At 38.6% G+C, this 15415-nt stretch overlaps 3 protein-coding genes across 12 annotated transcripts in view; 2 read left to right on the forward strand and 1 right to left on the reverse strand.

Moving 5' to 3' along the window:
* The window catches only part of ASCC2 (activating signal cointegrator 1 complex subunit 2), a 402689-nt gene that overhangs the window by 203845 nt on the left and 183429 nt on the right, over window positions 1-15415 (forward strand). The window lies entirely within an intron of this gene.
* ZMAT5 (zinc finger matrin-type 5) overlaps window positions 1-15415 on the forward strand; it is a 357894-nt gene that overhangs the window by 93902 nt on the left and 248577 nt on the right. The window lies entirely within an intron of this gene.
* MTMR3 (myotubularin related protein 3) overlaps window positions 1-15415 on the reverse strand; it is a 141949-nt gene that overhangs the window by 42856 nt on the left and 83678 nt on the right. For 5 of the 10 annotated variants that reach the window (XM_050806786.1, XM_050806784.1, XM_050806783.1 and 2 more), the window contains exons 3-5: window positions 13289-13375; window positions 5830-5919; window positions 5264-5380 (exon numbers count right to left, since the gene is read on the reverse strand). In XM_050806786.1, coding sequence (XP_050662743.1) covers window positions 5264-5380; window positions 5830-5919; window positions 13289-13291 — 210 coding nt within the window. In that variant the 5' untranslated portion in view covers window positions 13292-13375. The remainder of the gene's footprint in view (window positions 1-5263; window positions 5381-5829; window positions 5920-13288; window positions 13376-15415) is intronic. The other 5 variants (XM_050806780.1, XM_050806779.1, XM_050806778.1 and 2 more) reach the window with 1 other exon arrangement.

Consider the following 15415-nt stretch of genomic DNA (forward strand, 5'->3'; position numbering starts at 1 on the left):
CAAATTACAGATTCAAGAGCCAGTCCACTTTACAGCCCAGGAAGGTTAAACTACTACACTATAAGCTAGTATAGTAAAGTCAGGACCAGAATCCGTGTCTGTCCTCCAGCCTGGGCTCCTTCCACCACACATGGTGTGCCTTTCTTTCTTCCCCTACACTTGGACTTCTCTTCCATATGAGCTGTACTTTAGTTCTTCTTGCACAAATAAGTAGCTTCTCCACCAGGGATCTTCAAGAGAAAAATAGAGTTTAAATCAAAACTCCTCAGATGCAATTCTTTTTGTAACACAGTAGCAAGATAAACTCACTTTCAAATCCCTTAAACCTACTGATTCAATGTCTTGTAACAACTCATTTTCTTTTTGCTCCTCTCTCCTCTATCTCCACCTGCCAGGTAACACAATCTCACTTTACAATGCTTTTCCTAATATAAATTTCACCAAACTCAGGCTCAAACAATGCATCAAACACATTCAGTGCTACAACCAATTCCTCAAAAAGCCAAAAGTTACATCACAGACACTAACACCCTTAAGAGCATCAATCCAAAAAAAAAAAAAAAACAAAAAAAACAAAAGCAGAAGAGCGGCAGTTTAAAAACTTAACAGACATGCACAGGTTATGTCCAAAGTACTGTCACATTTCAGAGGGATCTGATGCCATCATACCCTACTATATTTACCTCCTCAACTCATTCTGGGTGTGTGTGCATACATGTGCATTATTTTTAAACACCAGAATTTAGAGTGGGATAATTTCTACCTTTTTAAAAACAAACACCCTTTTTATAGCCTGAATGGGAAGTACTAATCTTGTACTTGTACACCTGAAGTTAAAATGCCAGTAACAGAGTAAAAATGGATCTAAATCTAAAATCAGTAATAAAGTGGAATATCTGGGCACAAAATCTTTTCATTTAAAAACTAATCAGGGCCAGGCACAACGGCTTACACCTATAATCCCAGCACTTTGGTAGGCTGAGGCAGGAGGATCACTTGAGCCCAGGAGTTCAAGACCAGCCTGGGCAACATGGTGAAACCCTGTCACTACAATAATATAACATAACATAAAAAAAAAAAAAGAAAAAAATAAAATAAAATAATAAAATAAAACAAAAAATTGGGTGCAGCGGCTCACATCTGTAATCCCAGCACTTTGGGAGGCCAAGGTGGGTGGACTGCTTGAGCCCAGGAGTTTGAGACCAGCCTGGGCAACATAGACATCTCTACAAAAAATAAAATTAAATTAACTGAACATGGTGGCAAGTGTCTGTAGACCCAGCTACTCAGAAGGTTGAGGTGGGAGGATCACCTAAGCACAGGAAGTTGAGGCTGCAGTGGGCCATGATGGCGCCACTGCACTCCAGCCTGGGCGACAGAGCAAGACCCTGTTTCAAAAAACAACAACCAAAAATCCACTAACCAGCAAAAGACTGTCACTGGTTTAAGACTCAAACTCTGTTGTTCACCTTCGACAAATTACAAGCCTCCAGCACTGCTTTCGGAGGCTCCCACTATTATATGAATGCTAGATAAAAGTGCATTAAGTATTAACAATAACCTCCTTCGCAGCAGGGTGTGGTGGCTAATGCCTATAGTCCAAACACTTTGAGAGGCTGAGGTGGGAGGATAACTTGAGCCCAGGAGGCTAAGGCTGCAGTGAGCCTAGACTGTGCTACCGCACTCCAGTCTGGGCGACAGAGTGAAACTCCGTCTCCAAAAAAAAAGTGAAAGAAAAAAATACTAGTGTTGATTTTACAAATTATTTCTAATAGAAACCTGTTCTACATTTTTTTGAAGGTCACAATTCCATCTGCTTATGTATAAACTATAGGGCTTTTTCTTTACCCTACAAATTGTTCTCATAGTAGCATACAACTAGAATTTGGTCCAGTAAGAGGAAAAGGACTCATGCAGAGGGGAAACATTCTGCTGATTTGCAAAGTGAGCATCTAACACTCAAAATCAATTAGCTCCAAGCACAGGTGCAGCAACCACCTAGAATTTTCATGCTACTTACTGGGATTTCAGAAGCAGCAGATTGAGAAAGAGTCTATTAAATTACACACACACACACACACACACACACTTTTAAATGTTCATGAATTCCACTTGAACACTTTAACTTGTTTATAAATTATCTAAGCTTCAAAGAACTACGTCTGTAAATATGTAATAATAATTTGGGAAAAGCACAGAATAGGAGCAGTTTATACCTTAAGTGCTACACACAAACTACTACAGAGATTCTTTACCACAGGAACTGGAACTTGAAATTCAGTGAATGTGTGAATTAAAGTAATTATGTTTATGGTATCAAAACCTACAGACACATTTTACTCAATGTGCTGTGAAATTAAAAGAGAATACATGATATCAGGTAGCTATTTAAAACATGATGGTAAGTCATTTTCTAAAGTGCTAAGTATTTTAAGCATACAAAATGATGCAAACTGGGGCATGCCACAACATATACTGGTACGTTTGGGCTTTGATGGTTTAAATGTGTTTGATATAGATAAAATAACCTTTAAAGAGAGCCTCCTGATCTAACATTTTATTGAAACACTTATTTGCTGAGAAAGGAAAGGAAATACCACTACCAACTGTCTGATCTCCATCCAGGACCTGATGCAGGAGGAGTCCTTGTTTCCTAAGTACCTCCAGATTTCAGGTTTCAGGAATCTCTTAGTACTAGCTGTGATAAATTAATTTTTATGGAGGAGTTCTAGTCTCTCTCAATCTGAAATTTAAGTCACTGCAATGCCAAAATACTTTTACACCATCATTTTTCTGTACAAAGTCATTACCTTGGGGTTTTTGTCGGGTTTTGTTGTTGTTGTTTTTGACAGAGTCTCCCTCTGTCATCCAGGCTGGAGTGCAGTGGCGTAATCTCGGCTCATTGCAACCTCCACCTCCTGGGTTTAAGCGATTCTCCTACCTCAGCTTCCTGAGTAGCACATGCCACCATGCCCAGCTAATTTTTGTAGTTTTAGTAGAGATGGGGTTTCACCATTTTGGCCAGGCTGGTCTCGAACTCCCAACCTCAGGTGATCCGCCCGCCTCAGCCTCCCAAAGTGCTGGATTACAGGCGTGCATCACTGCACCCGGCCTACCCTGGGCTTTTTAAGTAACATGTAGGCTCTATGCTTTAAAGGGTTACGATGCTAACAGAAAAAAACACTTTCAGGTTAAGAAAATGGATCAAAAGAAAGAACAGCGGCAAGTTTCCTTAAGCATTATCTCTCAATCACAATGGGGGATCAGCAATTCCAGTCAACAACCTACTTACACAGCTATCCTTAGAGACAATTAAGACACAGCCTATTCACACAGATATGTATTGTTTTAAAATAAGCTTTAAACGCCAAAGGGGGAAAAGGTTCTAATGCCCACTTCAAACCCACATTAACTTCAATTCATTGAATATTTACTGAATATTGTGGCACCAAGAGACATGCTGGATCTTAAAGATACAAAGAATTAACCAAAAATTACAACCTAATTGGTAAATGTTATAAAAGAATGTACAAGATAAAGACAAAGCAAAGAGTGTAATTAACGTTCATAGAGGGAACTGGGACTAAGAAAGGCTTCACAGAAGTTATCACCTGAACTGAATTTTGACAGATGAATAGAAGTTTCTGGGCAGAAAAGGGAATACAGAGATATGAGGTATGGCTGAAGAGTACAAGGAGGCTGCTTTTACAAGTAAAAAAACGTGAAAATGGGGAAAGGAGGGAAGCTGACAACATTGCAGGGACCAAGGATCACAAACAGCTTCATGCCATGCTAAATAATTTGATCTTCATCATAGAAGCAGTGAAGAAACACTGAAGGGCTTTAAGCTGATGAATGACATGATCAGTTTCATGCTTTCTTTCCGGCAGACCTTATTCTCAAATAGTTCTAAAAATAGTCTCTGAAATACTTGGCCATCAACCAATAAACTGATAAATACAGTATATGAAAAAATGCAATGATATAAAACTATCATTCTCACATGCAATTTAATTATAATTCCAGCAATTCAAACACTGAAAGAACACAAAGTTAAACTGGGCAGTTCTACTGAACATCACTATCATTACTTCCACAGTAGCTGGTGGGGAATTCTCAGTTGCTGGGATTTTATAGGTGTTTCCAGAACCCCTTTCCCCTCCCCATTACGACTACTCAAATCCAAGTGGACCCTTCTGAACAGAGTGCTACATAGTATGAAAGAACAGCATTGGCTCTTTCCTTAATGAATCTGGTGTGTATCTTTAGCTGATAGAAACTGATGTAACTGCTATTATCACGGCCCAAATCTAGAAGCCAGAAGGGATTCAGGCCAAAACTGCTCTTGGACATAAATGCTTAACTACAAAGAACAATGACAGTAACAAGTAAAAAATGTCGACTACCAAAAAAGAAAAAAAAATGACAGCCACTGAGCTTTTCTTTAATTGCTGAGTAAAACAAATGAACAATAGATTTCAAAGAATCCCAAAATGAACCCAAAACACAGTCTGCATGGAATTACAGTTCCGAGCTGTTTTAACGTGTCATAATACACACTTCTCTGTGCTGGAAGTGGAGTGTAGAAAGCCACAACACTGGCAAGTAAAGAAGGAAGAAGGCATTTGCTGTAAGTAAGTAATTTTCAGGCCTTTGTTGCTTTCATTTAAGACTAATGATAGCAGAGCATTGAAAGAACCAGTTCACTGAGAGGACATTCATAACTGAAAAGGGTAAATGTACTCTTGAGAATCAACAGCCTTCCTTTTCTTCAGTAATACATAGTCCATTATGCAAATAAACATTATACTTAACATCTACACTTATACCACCAAGGAGTCATTAGAGTAACTTCATGCTGTAATGAGTCTGCAGTGAGCTCAAAGTACATCTCATCATTTGACATTAAGGCCCAGGGAATTACCTCAACTGAGGCAGTTGGTAACTACTAAAGATTGAGGAATAAAAGCCTACTCAGCCTTTACACCTTTATAAAGCTTAATGATACAGCATTACCTAGTGCAAATCATTCACTGTTAACTAAACAATGGACACCTCAGCTGACAACTACACACATCATTTTAAATCAAGCATAAGAGTTGCTTGCTGACCTAGTGTTCCTTGAGTGCTAAATTAAGTGAGAAAAGCAGAGCACATAATGCTTTCACTCCCAATTCTGTATGCCTCTCCTCTCTTTGAGAGCATTAAATTTGACTTCCTTTCTCCATCTACCTTAGAGGGAGAACAGTTGGTAATCACTTACATTAACAAGAGACTCCTTGAACTTGATGTGAAGTCTGTAATTGGAAAGGGCAATGATGGCATCCTCGGCACGGCCCACAAACTCTGTGCTCTCTCCATGAAGTTCAAGGAAAGGAACCTTCGAAATGAAAGAAACCCTTTAGAGTTCTGAAGCAGTTAAAAAAAAAAAAAAAGGCTTCAAACATTAGTTGGCTGAATGGATGGTAAATCCTCTGCCACTGAAGTTGAAAACACAGCACGTAAGTAGACAAGGAACCTAAAGAGGATGGGTTTATACCCACCTAATTCAAATATATCTAGTTATTCAAATTCTGAACTAATAAAGGAATGATACAGAGAAGATCATCTTAAACAGTGGATTCCCAGGAAATAAGTCTGGCTAAAATGAGATGTTTTCCAGCTTGCATTTCTTTCTTTCTTTCTATCTATCTATCTATCTATCTATCTATCTATCTATCTATCTATCTATCTATCTATCTATCTATCACATTACACTTCAATCCATTAACTCTGCTATACAGTTAATGCTAAATAAATATTTTATATTTAAAAGTGGCCTATAATTACCTGAAGATTCTCATCCTCCCGGATCAGCTGCTTCCTGGGAAAGATCTGATTGGCCTGGATGCACTCAAGGCTGTGCCGAGTCTCTTCATCCTGGAAAAGTCCAAAACCTTAAAATAATTTCAAAGCTTCTAATCATCCATATTTGGTTTTTCTGCCATGTCTGCTAGTATAATCACAATGAAAGTACGAAGACCAAGGTGAACAGGCAGAAAAGCTCAAGGAAACAATACTGATCTTAAAGTTTTTTATCCATTATATTAGGTACAACTGGTCTGAAAGCACATTAATGCAAAAAAAGAAAAAAAAAATGTCAGAGTTTAGAATATTTCTTTTAGGCACTAACAGGTTTGTTAATACATTTCTTCTTCTTCTTTTTTTTTTTTTTTAAAGACAGAGTCTCACTCTGTCACCCAGGCAGTGGTGCACTGGTAGTGTAGTGCACAGGTAGTGTGGTGGTATAATCTCGGCTCATTGCAACCTCGGCCTCCCAGGTTCAGGCAATTCTCCTGCCTCAGCTTCCTGAGTAGTTGGGACTGCAGGTGTGCCCCACAACGCCTGGCTACTATTTTTTGTAGAGACGGGGTTTTGCCATGTTAGTCAGGCTAGTCTCCAACTCCTGGCCTCAGGTGATACAGCTGCCTCAGCCTCCCAAAGTGCTGGAATAACAGACCTGAGCCACTGTGCCCAGCCCCACATTACTTTTAAGAGAAACCAAGATATAATGCTTTTTTCTCTTTAAGTTACAATCTTAAATTATTTGAGAGATACATACTGAAATATTTAAAAATGAAAGGTGACATTTGAAATTTGCTTCAAAATAATTGGGGCGGGAGTAAGGAAGAAGTGGGACGTAAGTGAAACAGGACTACCTATGAATTAATAATTCATAAAACTGGGTGAGAGTTCATTATCTCTATCATTGTGTCTACTCTGGTTATATGTGAAATTTTCATAATAGAAAGCTTGAAAACAATTTCTAAGAAAAAGTAAGCTTAAGAACTGAATTTCCCAAGTTGAAATTTGAAAGACTATCCTTCATTTATTCTGCCTTATATTACAAAATGTATTTCTGATAAGACAATTTCAAAAGAAGCAGCAATAAATTCTCATCTAGATGCATGTGAATCGAATTATAATTTGTATTAAAAAGTAATCTTTTGCATTATGAATTTTTATGGTATAGGAAGACATGAGAAAAATGTCATCTATTAGAAAGCCTGACTAAATTATAATAGAATCTGTTTACACAGCAATTTTTTTTTTTTTAAAGTCAGGGTTTTGCTCTGTCACTCGTGTTGGAGTGCAGTAGCACAATCACAGCTAACTGTAACCTCTAACTCCTGGGCTCAAGTGATCCTCCAGCCTCAGCCTCTCAGGTATCTGGGACCACAGGCACCCACCACCATGCCAGACTAATTTTATTTTCAGTAGAGAAAAGGTCTCGTTATATTGCCCAGGTTGGTCTCAAACTCCTGGGCTCAAGTGATCCTCCCACCTTAGCCTCCCAAAGTGCTGGGATTACAGGTGTGAGCCATCAAACTCAGCCCCACACAGCAATTTTTAAAAGAGCAAAAGCCACATCATGTTCAACTGACAGCATTAAGAATTATAACCAGTGGTTACTGGCTGCTTCTGTATATACTACTTAACACAATTCCAATAATTTTATAAATCCTCCCCCAAAAAGTTTTTCCTCTTATCTATAAACAACACTTAAGGTTTTACTAACAGCAACCATAATCATAAAATGGTAATACTCTACACTAGCAAAATTCTCAAAATGAAGTCCACAGACTCTGAGATGCTTACAAGGGCCCTGCAAGATCAAAACCTTCCCAATAATATGATATTATTGCCTTTCTTCACCGTATTGACATCTATACTAATAGTACAAAAAATAACTGGTAGGTAAAACTGCTGGTACCTTAGCACAACTGAGGCAGTGGTACCAATTTCATAAGAATGACCTTGATAAAACAAGGAAATATTATAAATTCTATTTATTAAATCCTGACCATTAAGTAGAAGTCTTTTTTACAGAGGAAATACAAGTAAAACACCTCTGACGCACGGTGCAGTATTATGGTGTCAAGAGGTAAAGCACTTGTGCAAATGCTTCAATTAAGAGATGAATTAGCCATTTTTTTCACTGAATATCATTCTTAATTGGAAGAACAACTGATGGAAAAACTATGTAATACAGACTTGGACATCTGGCAGGCCTTTTTTCCAAAAGACAGTATTAGGAAAAAAACAATAACAACAAAAGATAGTATTAGTTGCCAATAATAAAGCTTTTGTGCAAAAATTAGATTTTGGAAAACCTCTCATCTCCCACCATGAACTTTATAGCTTCCCAGTACTTAGGACTTTTATCTTTAAAGTGGAGGTATTACCAAGTGTGATTTTAAAAAAACATACACACTATAATAAAATATGTCAACTTTTGAAGATCTGCCTCAATGAATGAACCCATTATTTTCCTAATGACCAATGCATGATGTTACAAAAATCATATGTGAATAAAGATTCACTCGAAGTGCAAGACAGACCAACGGTTTTAATGTAATATAATACAAAAAGTTCACTGATATGGTTTCAGATTCTATACTGCAACTAACCTTTAAAGAACCACCACTGACCAGGCACCGTGGCTTATACCTGTAATCTCAGCACTTTGGGGGGCTACAGTGGGCAGATTGCTTGAGCCCAGGAGTTCAAGACCAGCCTGGGTAACACGGTAAAACCCCAACTCTACAAAAAAACAGAGAAATTAGATGGGCACAGAGGCACATGCCTGTAGTCCCAGATACTGAAGAGGCTGAGGTGGGAGGATCACCTGCACCTGAGGAGGTAGAGAGTACAGTGAGCTGTGATTGCGCCACTACACTCAAGCCTGGGCAACAGAGCAAGACCTTGTGTCAAAAACAAACAAAAAAAACACACCACTTGTCAAGTATTAAAGAAAAATATAAATTATCTGGGAAAACTGAAAATACTCTTCCCTTTTGTAACTACTTTTCTAACTACGTATCTGCCTGAGGCTGCATTTTCTTCCTATATTTCAAAGAAAACATTGTAACACACTAAATGCCGAATATGAGAATTCACCTGTCATCTATTAAGCCAAATATTAAAGAGATTTGCAAAAATGTTAACGCTAAAACTAATTATCTTTGGATGAGGAAAAAATATTTTTCATCAAAAAATGTTATTTATGCTACCATAATTGGCTTGTTGTTACTTTTAAATGAATTTATGAGCATTTTAAAGATTTCTCAGTTTTATTTTCTAATATGGTATAAATAGACATAACCCACATAAACAAACCCTCCTGGGGGTACCTCAATAATTTACGAATGTAAAAAGAGGTCTGGAAACCATCAGAGCTGCTTGTCTACTATACTCTAACACTAAATACCAATTAAAGCTGCTTCACTTCAAAAGTCAGGTTTTTCCTAAAACCATTCTCCTAGTGCTATCTATGAAAGATGAGCCATGATTGCACTACTGCTCTCCAGCCTGGGTGACAGAGTGAGATACAGTCTCCAAAAAAAGAGACAAAATTAAAGATGTGAAGAATCTTGAATTTAGGGAGATTTTTCTCATAAACCAATATGGGATAGTAAGGAAATGCTATATAAACATGGAGGGGAGCAAAAATCTTATATAAAAGTATACTTTTAACATTATCTTCTCAGCATCACATTAACTAGCTTTTTACCTCACATAAATTCATAAGACCTAGACTTTTATTCTCTGTAAGGTCATTTTACAGAGGTACCCATTATTAATCTTTAAGTGATTCCCTGACCTAGTTTTCTGCTGACCTTTAGCACAGAATTGAAATAACGTAGCAGGCTTGTAAAGAACAAAAAGAAGCCATTTACCTATTCACTCTTGCTGGCACACTCACCAGGGTGCTAATCCAGACCAATATATATCACCAAAATAGCTACTGAAAACTGAAAATGGATGATTTTCAACACAAAACAACTGAAAATTAGGCCAGCAAGGCAAGAATGAAATACCTATTTTTCACAAATCAAACAAATGTTCTTTTTAAAAGCTATTGTCTCAGTTCACATTACCTGTAAAACTTCAGAACTTTTCTCCCCTTGTACACAAAAATACATTTATTCCAAAAGGAATAACATTAGGACTCACTGAATCTAGGGGACTGGTGATCCCATGTGGCTGAACAGTTGAATTTAGCAGTTGAATTAGCCTGAATTTATTATAGTTTCTGTGAGTTTCATAGGTGAAGAAGGCCAAACTTGAGATGGTTAATAAGGTGAGAAGTTAGAAGGAGACAAACTGGGAAATGTTGGCCTGGTAACAGTTTTGGAAACAAATTTATCCTAGGCTATAAGCAGTAACTTATTAAAGAGATGTATTCCATGTCATTAATTTCCTGGTACTGCTGAGGAACACCAGGCATTGTGGCATCTGGCACTTCGTAGTCTCCATCCACCTCCATAAAGTCAGTGGGGTCATTCACAAAATACTGAAAAAGGGCCAGTCACCACAGTTCCAGACTAGTTTCTGTTACTGGCTAAATTATGCAGCTAGGAGAGGAAAGTACATGCCTCAGAGCAGAAGTCAACCATAGAGATAAATATTTTAAGTACATGGGAAGGGCCGGGTGTGGTGGTTCACGCCTGCAATCCCAGCACTTTGGGAGACTGAGACAGATGGCTCACCTGAGGTCAGGAGTTCGAGACCAGCCTGACAAACATGGTGAAACCCCGTCTCTACTAAAATACAAAAATTAGCTGGGCGTGGTGGCAGGCGCCTGTAATCTCAGCTACTCAGGAGGCTGAGGCAGGAGAATCGCTTGTAACCAGGCGGGGGAGGTTGCAGTGAGCCAAGATCACGCCATTGCATTCCAGCCTGGACAACAAGAGCAAAACTCCATTTCAAAAAAATACAGTACATGGGAAGGAGAGACTGATGACCAGTCAGTTAATCCTACTAACTGAATTTATATCTAGTGTTCGTGTTTGCAAAGCATAGAAGTGAAAATAATTACCAGTCCTACTGTCATTTCCAGTCATATTCTTAAGACTGGTATTAAAAGACAAACAGTGCATTTCCCTTGATAAAATGCTTGGGATTACTGCCAAAGGGGTAAGGGTAAAAGAAGTCAAATACAAGAATAGTCATGAATTTATGATTACTGCAGCTGAATGATGTGTATATGAGTGCACTGTACTTTTCTTTCTGCATAGGCTTCAGATTTTCCAAAACAAAACATGAAAATATATTTTGCTAATGCTTAACCTCTCAAAGACAGACTCCAATCTCATTTAAGAACCTTTAAGAGTATAAAAGACGGGGAAATGTTACTCTCAAATTAGTACAGGGGTTTACATTAAAAACAAAAATAATGTTCAATGCTTCTGAATTATCTATACAAAAACTAAGGATTAAGGACATACACTCTAAATGCTACAATACAGTATAATTAAAATCAATGGTCCAACAACTTGCAGAACGTTTTACAGCTAGTAAAATGATCATTAGGAATCCAAAGAATCAACATGGAAGAATGTTTAATTCATTAAGTGAAACAAGCAAAATAGAAAATTATTGTATCATTCTAACTATATAAAACATATATATGAGACATGAACTAGTTAGAAAGGAATATAATCGACGGGGCGCGGTAGCTCACGCCTGTAATCCCAGCACTTTGGGAGGCTGAGGCGGGCAGATCACCTGAGGTCAGGAGTTCGAGACCAGCCTGGCCAACATGGCAAAACCCCATCTCTACTGAAAATACAAAAATTAGCCAAGCATGGTGGCAGGCGCCTGTAAATTCCAGCTACTCAAGAGGCCGAGGCACAAGAATCGCTTGAACCCAGTAGGCCGAGGTTGCAGTGAGCCGATATTGCACCACTGCACTCCAGCCTGGGCAACAGAGCAACTCTGTCTCAAGAGAAAAGAAAAAGGAATACAACCATGGGTTCTGACGGTAGAATTATAAATGAGGATTTGTAAAAACTTGTTACAACATTACTTTATGAGAAATTAAACAAAAACAAAAGATACATACATTGCCATGCTACTCCCCAACTAGTACACACAGAAGCAACTCCCGAGCATTGTCTACAGCATCAGGCCAGGGACAACACCAGGAAGACTTTCTGCTACGCACCATGGAGAGCCCAGCAGCACCAGGAAGAGGACCACACTGTTACTAGCTGTGTGGTATACAATGAAGGACAAATCCTCAATACAGAACAGAGCTGCTTTCATAAGCCCATCATTTGTTTATTCATTAGCACTGGCTGAAATACTAAACAAGCACTTTTTCAATTCATTGAAAACTCTGTCGGAAAACCAATAAAGTATAATGAAGAAATAACAGAAAAAGTTCAATGTTTAGGTATAAGATAAATCATAAAGTTGTAATGCCCACAAACTAAGAAAAAACTGGCATGCCTTTAAGATAAGGGCAGTTACCTTTCTCTTCCTTTTAATATGACATTTCTGCACAACTAGTTTGTTTTTTTAATTTTGAAATGCATTTTCCATACATCCCTAATGAAGCTTGAAATTAACATAGCCTTTTCAATTCCTTCTCTGTGCATCAGCATAAAACAGAGTTTGGATCTAGGAAACATCACAAGGTAGAAGAAGGACAATATTACAGAGGACCATTTCTTTTTCAAGCCTTGAAGCACTGTTTACATTTCCTCGGGATTGATGAAAATGTGGCTGGCTCGTTGTTCCATCTTCTCTGCTTGAGCTGGGCCCCAAAATGGCCCGTAAGTCATTAAATTGTCCATTAAATTCTCTTTCTGGTTAAAGATACAGGAGGGGGTGTGCAGGGCTGCTCCACCTACTATGGGATCAAAATATTGCCTTAAAGAGACAGAACAGGGAAGGTAGGGAATTGCTTCCATAAATTCATAAAGCATATATGCTATGTGAAGTAATACATATGTTAATTAGCTTGATTTTGCCATTCCACAAGGTATATATATATATTTCAAAACATTATGTTTTACACAATACATACATAATTTGTCAATTTAAAACATTTTTAAAATATGCAGATTACCATCTTACAATTTGTCTACAAACACACACACACATATACAAAGTTTTCACTACATGCTACTTCCTAGAAAAGGAATTAAAAACCTGGAGTCCAAGAACTGTATGTTTCAGTCTTGATTCCATTTGCTTGCTGACTGAAAAATAAGAGACAATATCTAGCTCACAGGATTAAAGTTAATAGAAATGAAACTGCTCTGTATATTGGAGTATTCTGTAATTATTACCACTAAGTAAACAAGAAAAGAAAGGAGACAAGATCTGGGAAAGAAAAAGAAATAATTTCTTACAAAAACAAAAATGGGTATGAATTTATTAGTGTTCACTTAATTGTCAGGACAGAGGTTTTTTTTGTTTTGTTTTGTTTTGTTTACTCTTATTTGCTTGTACTTACCATGACAGGAGGCCCAGATTAGGAGAAGAAATCCCCGTCCCTTCTTCAGTGTCCAACAAGGCTCTCTTCTTTCCCTTATGGTGAGGTCTTTGAGGGTGGGGGAAAAAAAGAAAAAAAAAAGGAGGGGGAAGGCAAAATTGGCAATAGTTTTTCCCCTAATCGGCCATATCCTAATAAAGGTATTATATATACACGCAGGCCTAAGAAGCTGATCAGAGTCAGCCAAGAAAAAGTTGATTATCACCCAGCCAATTCCTACTAGTCAAATCCCAATTTGACAATTCCTTTGTAAAAATCCTGTTAGTCTTAACCTGTTTCTGCAAAAACAGTATCAAAGGCTAACATTCCTAATGTTCATAGTAAAACAAAAAATATCATAAAACTTTGATGAATAAAGCAACAATTAAAATCAAACTGCAGGCCAGGCAAGGTGGCTTATGCCTCTAATCCCAGCACTTTGGAAGGCTGAGGCAGATGGACTGAGCTCAGGAATTCAAGACCAGCCTGGGCAACAGAGTGAAACTCAGTCTCTAAAAAATAAAATAAAATAAAAAAATAAATTTTTAAAAGCTGGTCATGGCAGCACATGCCTGTAGTCCCAGCTACTCAGGAGGCTGAGGTGGGAGATTAACTGAGCCTGGAAGGTCAGGGCTGCAGTGTGCTGTGATTATACCACCGCACTCTAGCCTGGGCAACAGAGCAAAACCTTGTCTCAAAAAAATAAAGTCAACCTGCAAATGCAAAATCATTATTCTTGTAGTATTTTAGGATGTTTTTGCGGTTATCTCTAAATTCAAAATGGATCCCTCATCTGAGGAAACCAAACTGACTTATGAGCAAAATAGGAAAAATAAATTTGCCTTATTACCCAAATATTCTACGTTCTTCTAAAAACTTATAATCTGTACTAATATCTTTACCTGGTTTTATAAAGAACAAAAAAGGAGTAAAGAATACCCAACGAGAAACCCAAAGATAGGCTTATACAAAGAGTAAGTAAGTTGCTCTTTTCTTTGAACAGTCTCATGCAAAACCAACATTTCTAGTTTGCTAAGCTTCTGTAACAGGATATTTCAGGGAGCTTGGGCTTCAACGTGCAGCATAAAACTCTTTCAAGGGCAATGTAAGCAAGGGAACAGAGAACATCAAAGCAGTAGCAGGCCCAAATCGTGTTGAGGCGTTTTGAGCAGAGGACTGGCAGGAGATGACTTAAAGAATCATTTTGGGCTGGGCATGGTGGCTCATGCCTGTAATCTCAGCACTTTGGGAGGCCAAGGCAGGCAGATCACGAGGTCAGGAGATCGAGACCATCCTGGCGAACACGGTGAAACCCCGTCTCTACTAAAAAATACAAAAAACTAGCCGGGCGAGGCGGCGGGCGCCTGTAGTCCCAGCTACTCGGGAGGCTGAGGCAGGAGAATGGGTAAACCCGGGAGGCGGAGCTTGCAGTGAGCTGAGATCCGGCCACTGCACTCCAGCCCGGGCGACAGAGCCAGACTCCGTCTCAAAAAAAAAAAAAAAAAAAAAAAAAAAAAAAAAGAATCATTTTGGGCTGGGCATGGTGGCTCATGCCTGTAATCTCAGCACTTTGGGAGGCCAAGGCAGGCAGATCATGAGGTCAGGAGTTCGAGACTAGCTTGGCCAACATAGTGAAACCCTGTCTCTACTAAAAATACAAAAACTTAGCAGGGCATGGTGGTGTGTGCCTGTAGTCCCAGCTACTCAGGAGGCTAAGGCAGGAGAGTAACATGAACCTGGGAGGCGGAGGTTGCAGTAAGCTGAGATTGCACTGCTGCACATCTAGCCCAGGCGACAGTGTGAGACTCTGTCTCGACAAAAAAACAAAAACAAAAAAATCATTTTGGCTGTTGGGCAAGGGAATAGTCAAGGCTACTGGGGGTAAGGGGCAAAGGAAGACCAATTAGAAGGCATCAATCCCAGCAAGAGAAAATATAGCAATGAAAAGGTAGTAGAGATAGAAGTGGTGAGATGTCACTGATTCTGGATATACTTTGAAAATACTGCCCATAGGATTTGAGTTGATGAATTAAATAGGACAGAAAAAGAGAAGTCAAGCTTTTCGTGTCAGCAACCAGAAGCAAGGATTTTCTATTTATTGATGAAGGG

Source organism: Macaca thibetana, chromosome 10 (genome assembly GCF_024542745.1).
Source record: "Macaca thibetana thibetana isolate TM-01 chromosome 10, ASM2454274v1, whole genome shotgun sequence".
NCBI classification, from domain to species: Eukaryota; Metazoa; Chordata; class Mammalia; order Primates; family Cercopithecidae; genus Macaca; species Macaca thibetana.